Source organism: Parasteatoda tepidariorum, unplaced genomic scaffold (assembly GCF_043381705.1).
Source record: "Parasteatoda tepidariorum isolate YZ-2023 unplaced genomic scaffold, CAS_Ptep_4.0 HiC_scaffold_1342, whole genome shotgun sequence".
NCBI classification, from domain to species: Eukaryota; Metazoa; Arthropoda; class Arachnida; order Araneae; family Theridiidae; genus Parasteatoda; species Parasteatoda tepidariorum.
This window is the reverse complement of record NW_027261384.1, coordinates 3423-13204: the sequence shown is the minus strand read 5'-3', so window position 1 is coordinate 13204 and position 9782 is coordinate 3423. Positions and strand designations below refer to the sequence as shown.

Genomic DNA, 9782 nt, shown 5'->3' with positions numbered 1-9782 from the left:
CAAGATGGCGCAGGTTGAGGCCTCTTAAGCATTCGGTTACAAGAGGATAATTCGAAGCGGTAAGGGGGAAACTCTCCACAAGGTCACGAGCACGTGATTTTTCCGCAGTGCTCTGAATTAAATATACAAATTTGGCTTCTGCTGATAAATCTGGGACATCATTAATTTTTTTAAACAAACTCCAAAATCCAATCCACCCTTTAATTAAAACATCATACTTTGGTAATTCTATCTTCGGTAATCTAGCAGTCTTTTTATTTACCGATTCAGTAAAGGTATCATTATTATTTCTCAACAGTTGCTGACTGAGCAAATCCTTAGTTAAACGCTCCACTTTCGTTTTGAGCATAACGTATTTGTCTGCATACGAAGTTATTTTTTCATATTCAGAATGAAAGTCGTGTAACGCACATGCATTAGAAAAGTTCTGTTTTGGGGGTTGCATTTCCGACACTATTCAAATGATTTGCCACAATAGTTTAAAATTTAAGTATGCATTTAATGATTAAAAGCAGCTTTTAACTTGTAATTTTAATACACAAGCTTTAGAAAAATTTAAACGGTAAAATTTTAATTTCTTTATTAAATAATTAATACAAATCAAATATTATTTAGCCGCATATTTAAGTTTGATACTAAGTTTTCCTGAACTTTGATGGTATACTAGATAATTACCTAATAGTTTTAGTGTTAGTATTTTTTTGAATACTGATATTTAATTATAGCATTTAATAATAAAATAAATGTTCATTACAGGTTACAATAAAACAAGTTCCAGAAGCCATGCGATATTCCAAATAAAGATTATCCAAGCAAGTGTAGACGGAAAAATAACTGCAGGCAAGCTCCTATTAGTCGATTTAGCTGGAAGTGAAAAAGTAAGTGAAATAATACACTCCAAATACACGTTTTGTTACATATAAGAAAGTCACACTATAGAATAAGCTACAATTGAACTCTGATTTAACAATTCTCATTTTATCCATTTTCCTCCCTTAACGATTAAAACGTAGGCTAACGGCTACCGAAATCCGAGTTAGTTCAAATACGGAAAGTGTGTTATAGCAAATTTTTTCCCCAGACATTTTATTCTTTTTAGATGAATTTATGAAAAGACATAAGAGAGAAATTCATTTGTGTATTTATCAGAACCTTTGTTTAGATATGAAACTTAAAAATAATCAGAATACCGTCCCATATCCGGACGTCCCTTTCCCGGACACTTTTTAACAATCAAAATAAACAAACATCTCTCCATCCCCTTTCCTTAAATAAAAAAAAGAAGAAAAAAAGAAGACACATTTTCTCTTTTCCGCATCGAACCCATGAATCACCAGAAAGGGGAAGATCTACCAAGACGCTCCTCCCTTGGAATGTAGGAAAAAGAGAGAGATTTGTTTTCAAAAGACCGCAACTGAGTCCCCTCCTTTCCCATGCAGGTGGCTAGTAAAAGAGGCATTTCCTGGAACCTTTTTATTGAAAGAAGAAATACTGTGGAAAAGGGTAAACGGGGCAAGCGTTAAGGTGGAGTCAAAATGGAAAATTTGAATAGGTCTAAAAGGATATAAGTCCTTGAGAAACAAAACATTCGTTCTTCCCCATACCATGTAATATTTAGGAGGCGGGGGGAAAAGGGGGTAACATTCTCTCTTTAGCAGATTCTTTCAGTCATAGAAGAAAAAATAAAGAGAACCCGATCAGCGTGCCCCGCCTTTATGCTTGATTGATAGCCAATGATTGGAGAGAAAACAATAATTTGTTACTTCCCCACCCTCAACTTAAATGATCTCCTCTTTACACTTATTTTCTTTCACAAATAAGGAGGAAATGAATTTTTCACCTCCACCTACCCACTTTAATGAATGACGGGATTTCCCTTTCTTGCTTCAATCATTCTAGTTAAAAATGGCGGATTATTATTTTCATATGTCAATTTTTTTTCGTTTTCTATATTGTAAGCAATAATATTTTTTTTGTAATATTTCATATTTTATTGATTAGATATTCTAATACTAAAACATTATTCCCCTTAAAAATAATGTTTATTTATTTTTTGCTTCTTAGATTTAGATCATTTTAAGCTTTGTTCCAGAATGACATGAATTTCCCCTTCCTGCTTGAATCGTTCTAGTTCAAAATGGCGGATTAATATTTTCATAACTGTTAAATTTTTTTCGTTTTCCATATTTTCAGCAATAATATTTTTTTTCTAATATTTTATATTTGATTTAGATATTCTAATGCTAAAACATTGTTCCTCTTAAAAATAACGTTTATTTATTTTTTGCTTCTTAGATTCAGATCGTTTATTAAATCATTTTAAGCTTTGTTTACCTCGGGGGTCTATTATACGGAAAAATCTATTATACTGACTTCTGGAAGTCCCACCGATTCCGGATACGCGACTTTACACTGTAGTGTATTTTGCGGGGGTTCATTCGAACACTAGATCTTGGTAGTGTTTGTTTTGCATGGTATTTTCTTGGTATTGTTGTTGATTAAGTGGGCATTGCTTATGAGTTAAAATAAAATATACAAGCCAACTTTATGGATGCTTTATATGTTGTAAGACAACACTTTAACCAAGTTTCTGCAAAATATGGTCGAAAAATGCTTTCAAAATTTGGAATTTCTAAGCACATCTGCAATAAATTCGCTCCATTTCTAGAGGCAGAATTAAATATGTAATCCATTTTCTAATTATGGATATTTTTGTGTCGTTAAATATTAAGACTGTTCCAAAAAGCTATTGTAAAAAAATTTTTATTTTGGTCCCCCATATTAAGATAACCTCTGGTATTGCGAATGGATTTTTAAGTTATTACGAGTTCTTTAAATCTAGGTCTTACTCTATATACATATTTCTATAATGTTTGTTTCTTTATTTTAATTTAGCTGGAACAAAGTGACTCAGCAACCAAAAAAGAATCAAACAACATAAATAAGTCACTTAGTGTTTTGTCTCGTGTAATTTCTGCATTAACTAGTAATACAGTAAGTAAATATTTATTTCTTATCTATTTATTTCTATCTGCCCAACAAAATCGTCAATTGTCTAGGACAGTGGTTCCCAACCTTTTGCGGACCATCGCCCCCCTCTTGGGGTTGGCTGACACATATCGCCCCATTCTCTTTTTGCTCAAAAAAAACCACTCATTGTTGCTTGTGAGCAGCCAAACACTGAAAATATGCTATGTTATTTGATTTTAATTTAAATTGTAATGCAAATAAGGAGGCACATTTATCCTGTCATTTTTATTAATTAAAAAAAAATTGTGCATCTTTTTTTTTTCAAAAAGAAATGATATTTAAAACGGAATAATCAAAACAAAAGTAAATTTTTTTAAATTAATATTTTAATGTAATCAAGAAAAAGTTAAAACGTTAACAACTAAAATTTGAGAAAAAAAATGAGGAGGGGGAAAATACATTTTTACCACTTTAATCACTGCCCTGTGCTTAGCGTATTTCAAGTAAAAGCTTGAATGTCAGGTTTTATGCTCGTCAGATTTAAACGCGAGTCTCCTTTGAATCAAATGTCCAACCTATCTCCTTAATTTGTGAGCAGCTGGAAGACAGAACTAAATCCTCTCTCCACTAAATAGGTTGACGGGAACGAGATGAGAAGCGGCTCAGTTTGTTTCCACAATTGTGGATAAGTGTCCATAAGCTTTACCCAAGCTAACTCGTAACCGTATTTTTTAAAGACGACATAAGCCTCACAGTCATACTTCAAATCTGAAATCTCAGTCTACAAAGAGGAAGTGAGCTTATCCACAACTTCAAAAGAGAAAGGATCGAAAAGCCAATCCGGAATTTCTAATTTCATCAAATCTTAAAGTCATGATACCATAACTGATCAAGGTGATCCGTAAAAATTAAGATTTTATTTTCAAGGATCTCGATATCTGCCATTGAACACTTTTTAAGAGTTGGAAATTGCATTAGCTCTTTGCGATCAATGTTTGACTTGTAGATATCAAACTTGGCGATGAATGAAGATATGATTCCCTTAGCCTTGATAATGTTCATTTTATTTCCTTGAAGTTTTACTTGGATTTCGTTTATTTTTTCGAAAATATCCGTGAGGTACGCAGTTTCTAACGAATCCAGCAATTCGAAGAAACGGCTCAGTTTCCTTCTGAAAGCCATCTCACAGCTGTATGTAGGAGCAGGAATTCGAAATCTTCATTTTCATGGCAAAGCTCTCGGAACAAACGGTTATTAGGAGAATTAGCTTTTATTTTATTGATGCCAGAAATAATCAATTTTTCGCAGCCAAAAGTTGACGATGAATGACATAATGAATGGTGAGATAACTTCCGGTACTTCTTTTTTAAGGTGACCCAGAAACCCAGTATGACAACCAGACATGGTTGGAGCACCATATGTTGCACAAGCACTTACATTTGTGAGGGGAATTTCTTTTACCTCAGAATATTCTTTGACCAATTTAAAAATCGACGATCATTTTGTATCTGTGTTCAAAATTCTTGTAAACAACGTTTCCTCGTTAATCTCCTTACTCTCATTTATGAATCTCACGTAAGCTAAAACAGCTTTGTTATCTATCACAATTGATTCATCAACCTGCAACGCAAATTTACCTTCTTTCAGAAATTTGATGAGTATTGATTCAACGTCGGCTGCCATCTCATCAATACGTCTGGAAACAGTATTATTGCTCAGAGGAACAGAGTGACTTATCACATTTCCGCCTGCGATACCAAAACGTATGACGAAAACGATCCTGCACTTGAATTTTTTTAAATTTTTAACTATCATAATTCTTTGTTTACACCAGAACCATAGGTTTCATATATATTTTCAATTTCAATCTTCATCAATAGCTTCTATTATTAATATTATTAGCAATTTTTATCTTTTGAATACTCGTCGCCCCCTGATCGCCCCCCTAAGGATTATCGTCCCCCATGAGAAGCTCTATCGCCCCCTTTGGGGCGATCGCCCCCAGGTTGGGAACCACTGGTCTAGGACATTATCGGCAGCTATAGTAACAAGGTTAAACTACTAAAAAGCAGGGAATAGTCCATGTTTTTTACGAAAACCGAGAAAATTCCTACAATATACCTGGAAAATAACCAGTCATATAATTGCCAGTAACAGTAATCAGTTATTGAGACTATAGTTAAATAATTCTAGCACTACAATTATTAGTCACATTTTAGTTAAACTGCCATATTACCATCCTCATTCAATAATATGTTTTTTGTGCTTATATAATCTAATATTTGGCATTTACAAACATAAAAATGGTTTTTTGATGAAAAATTGCTCTGTAATGATAAAATAGGGTCTAGATTTTCATTGAAATTTGCCTTATATTCCTGGAATAGTCAAGTAATTTTTTTTCTGAATTTGAGTGGAGATCCTGTTGAAATTGCGCGAATTATTCTCCTTTGAAATTTTAAGAATTGCCAAAAGGCATTTGATATACGTTTAAAACAAGCCCGACCATCATTTTACACAATAATTTAGTTAACTATTCTAAATGTCACACATCATTCTCCAAATTTATTCACCAACTAGCTGCAGATTGGTGTAAGCTTTATGTATTCATTATTGGTGGTAAGATTTAACTACACTCTTTGACGTATGTAATAATGCTTAATTCGTTATTAATTTTATATAAAATAATCATTCACACAATTTACAGAGTTTTTCAACACCAAATTTGTTGTTTTCTTAGGCCATTAAGGGATTGGGAGTGCGATTGTTTTTGTTTTCCAGTGGCGCAATCTAAGGCCGAAAATTCGACTTCTACCAATCCCGTTTATACAATGGGCCCATTCATGCATCCATCCATCCACATATCGCAATTTTGACCTGAATCAGAGTGCAATCAGTCTAAAATCCTGTATCCCCAGAGGTATAATTTGTTAAGGGAATATAGAGGACTTTGTTACCCGACAGATTTAGCTTACACCTGTCACCACTTACTGTACTTTGCTAGCCGGCTGGATTCTAACTTCCTTTCTCACGAGAGCGAGTCAAGCGCCCTACCAACCAGGCTATCCCGACCCGATTCCAAATTTGGAGAGATATTATACCTCTGTTTCTACAATGCAGACAGTAAACATGTGCTGCAGAATACAAAATTTTTTTGTATTTATTCTTACTGTTAATTACACCAGGAGACAAGAACTAGTTGCTAGTCAAATTTAGTGATCATTTTCATATAAAGCTTATTTAGGCCTCTTCACTCTGTCTGCATATTGGACAATAAGATAAAATTTTTGATTTTGGTAAAAAAAATATTTGAATATTTTTTTTTTATCGTAGGATATATTATAGCATTCATACAATTGGAAATTAAATTATAACTTTAATACACTACATAAAAAATAGCTTGACCATTTTTAAACCAACTTCCCTGGATTTTTTTCTCAAATGTAAAGCAATAAGATTACATTAGTGTTTTTACGTGAATAATTTTATAACAACTCTAAACATAAAATATTTAATAACAAAAAATCTATTTATGTACGATCAATTATATTATAATCAATTCAGTATAAGATCAAAATTTTGATTTTGGTAATTTTTTTTTTTAATATTTTTTTTTGAGGATATACTATTTATTTATTCAATTGGAAATTAAATTATGACTTCACTAGACTATATGGAGAAGAGCTTTACCATTTTTAGAACTTCTCTATATTTTTCTCAGCTGTAAATCAATAAGATTACATTAGTGGTTTTACTTGAGTACCGGTGGCTGTGCGGTAGTGCTTCGCGCTGTCGTGCCACAGGTCCCTGGTTAGATCCTCGGGCCGGGCACGGAACATCTGCTCTTACATCCCAGAGCCCAAGGTCAAGAAAACTGAGATGGGCACAGTAGGCCTTGGCCCTCTAGGGCTGTCGCGCCGCTGAGTTCAGTTAATTTTATAACATCTCTAAAAATAAACAAAAAATAATTTATTACAAAAAATCAATTTAAATTCTAGAATAACGTGTAAATGATATTTCCAATTTCAATTTTGTGATGACTTTAAATTTTGCATATTTCAAAATATTGTTCAAGTGGAAAAAATCTGGCCTCTTAGTGCAATAAAAGTCTTATTGAAAACATATTTAGAAAGTAATTGTGTTTTTATTCTTAGAAGGAGTTACCTCCATATAGAGAGAGTTGTCTTACGAGATTGCTGAAGGAGAGCTTAGGTGGAAACGCCCGAACCATCATAATGATTTGTATTAGACCTTCATCTAAAAGTGAAACGAAACATTCAATGGAATTTGGAATTCGGTAGGTGTTGCAAGTTTATTTATTATTTTTTAATACAATCAGACACTTAAGTGTCTAATTGAATGCCTATTTGAATGACGAATTAAATGCCTATTGATATTCGAAATTATGAGTAAACATGATACATAAAATTTCAAAATGTTTAATGTCAATCATAACTGAAAAATATTGCAATTTTTCTATTTTGATGACTATAAAAATCCCTTAAATTCTCTGTGTGTAAAATATTTAGTACATTATGCAACAGTTATCATGAAATTTATATTATTTTGTAAAATCTAGAGGATTTTTTTCGAATCCATGCTGACACTATTTTTAAAACAGACAACCTGAAATTCTAAGGGAAAACACTGATAAACCCGGAAATCACAAGGGGATTCGTTATTATTTTTTGATATTAACAGTATAATGGCAGCACTCATTTCACAATTATTATTATGCGGGTAAACGTTTTTGAATAAACATTTATCTCATAAAAACTTCTTTTAACATTAAATAAATGTTCTAATAAATATTAATAGTTAATAATTTTATTATTTCCCTATTCTAATGAACAAACAATTATTTTAATCTAAATGTTTTAAAAAAATAAAAGAATAAACAGTAATTTATATTAATTTGCGTTTAGAACATTTTAATGAATTTCAGTAAATATTGCGAAACATTAGACATGAAATAATGCACAATTTTTGCTCAAAAAAGAAATTTTTCATTTTTAGGGAAAAGTTTTGAATCAATCTGTAAATTCTTATTACATGCGTATAAACACATGCAGAGATAAGTAATTTGTTTTTATTTCTATTAAAAAATTTTATTTTTAGTTATGAAATAATTTAGCTTTGAAACTTTTCAAGTTTCTTTCTGAAAATCGCAAGGAATTGGGTGTGTGGGGGAAAAGTGACCGCCTAAAGAAACTATTTGAAAAATATTTTTTGATAATACTGACAGTAACTCTACAATTTAATATAACAACGCTAATATAGATATATTGTTTTCATTCTAGAGCTAAAAGTTTACAAATAAACATGCCGAAGAAATGTCGATCAGAACTGTCCGAACTAAGAGAATATCAGAACTTATCTAAGAACTATATAAAGAAGACGAGTTATGAGCTGCAAAAATGGCGAAGTGGTAAGCTTAGTATTATAATTTTTTTAAACTTTTTGCTTTTAAATAAATGTAAAAATTTGATTAACTCCTGACTGAAGTGTTTTCGGACAAATTTGCCTTACATGGAAAGGAAAATCTCGAAAACCTCTCATGGTTAGCCTAACGACAAGGGAACTTTTATCCATGATGCGTCTACCACAGAGGATATTTTACGTCAGCACTGTGGTCGGTGCAAGTCGGATGCAGAATTCCTATCGACCAGCCCATAGCTGAGATTTGTCCCCGTTCACCAATTGTGGAAGCCTTCCCCTACATGCTCTAAATTGAAGCAGTTGGCTAAAATTCGCCAAAAAGGATATTTTCCCATGGGTATCGCCAAGTCACAATTTTACAGCAACCAAGCTACTGCCATGTGGGGGGGAGGGTGCTCTGGATTCAGTGGGAAGGATTCTTGCACTCTCATCTGCAACTGTACTTCATTTTGCAAGATATTCTCTACCCCAGGCTTCATTTTCTTCCTCAAAAAAGGAACCGAAACTTCTCTCGAACTAAACATTGCTAAATTTTAATAGCAGAAGAAAATTAATATTAAATATAGCATTTTATTAAATATGCTCCAAAATTGCTTTTTTGTTACTCCAAAAATGCTTCAAAACCATGTTTTGCCACTTGCACCACTTGTTATTTATTGCATACCTAGATCTCAATGACGAGACGCAAAAGTGTAAGTAGTCGTTCTTTTGGTACAATAGTTAGTCTTTGCCTACCATCTCTCTAACCGGGAATCTACTGTTTGTCTACGATAGGTACTCTGTCCGCCACAAAGTCTGCGGCAGTCTGGTGCTATGGAAACAAGAAGAGAGCATTTTAGGGAGGGTGGCTTCGATGAAGAGGTCTCCTTTTCTTTCGCCTTCGATGATAGCTTGTATGGGGAGTATACCAGATTGGCTGACTCAGCCACCAGTAGGAGACTTATTTAATCTGATTCAAGAACTTTTTTAAGATTCGCATGAATATTTCTTTCTTACTTAAAATAATTCTCTCGATTCAATCAGTTGTTATTTTTTAAATACAAAGGAAAAAAAGTGAACAAATTCTGACATTAAGGGTAGTACAGGTTTTTTTAATATTACTTTTTAATTTTACGATATTTATTATGAATGTTCATTGATTGTTAGATGGTTTAATTTCTAAACTTGCACATTTTTTAAAGCAGTTAATTTCTTTTATTACTTGAATTTTCTGGAAAAAGTGAAGAGCTTAAACTTAATAACTCTGATTTTAAAAGGAGATAAAACTTTTGCTGAAAATAAAAATAGTTCACGTTATCTGTGCCGGAGAAATATTAAATATCTTTGTTTTGATTATTAATTTTTAAATATTTTATTTATTTATTTATTTATTT

The 9782-nt window shown here is 32.4% G+C and overlaps 1 protein-coding gene across 1 annotated transcript in view; it reads left to right on the top strand.

The window, feature by feature from the left end:
• Positions 1–756: 756 nt before the first annotated feature.
• LOC122272867 (kinesin heavy chain-like) overlaps positions 757–9782 on the top strand; it is a gene marked incomplete at its 5' end in the record, with an annotated part of 12368 nt that continues 3342 nt past the window's right edge. Inside the window, 4 exons of the mRNA XM_043056900.1 lie at positions 757–878; positions 2896–2994; positions 7125–7267; positions 8271–8398. Of these exons, the coding sequence (XP_042912834.1) occupies positions 757–878; positions 2896–2994; positions 7125–7267; positions 8271–8398 (492 nt within the window). The remainder of the gene's footprint in view (positions 879–2895; positions 2995–7124; positions 7268–8270; positions 8399–9782) is intronic.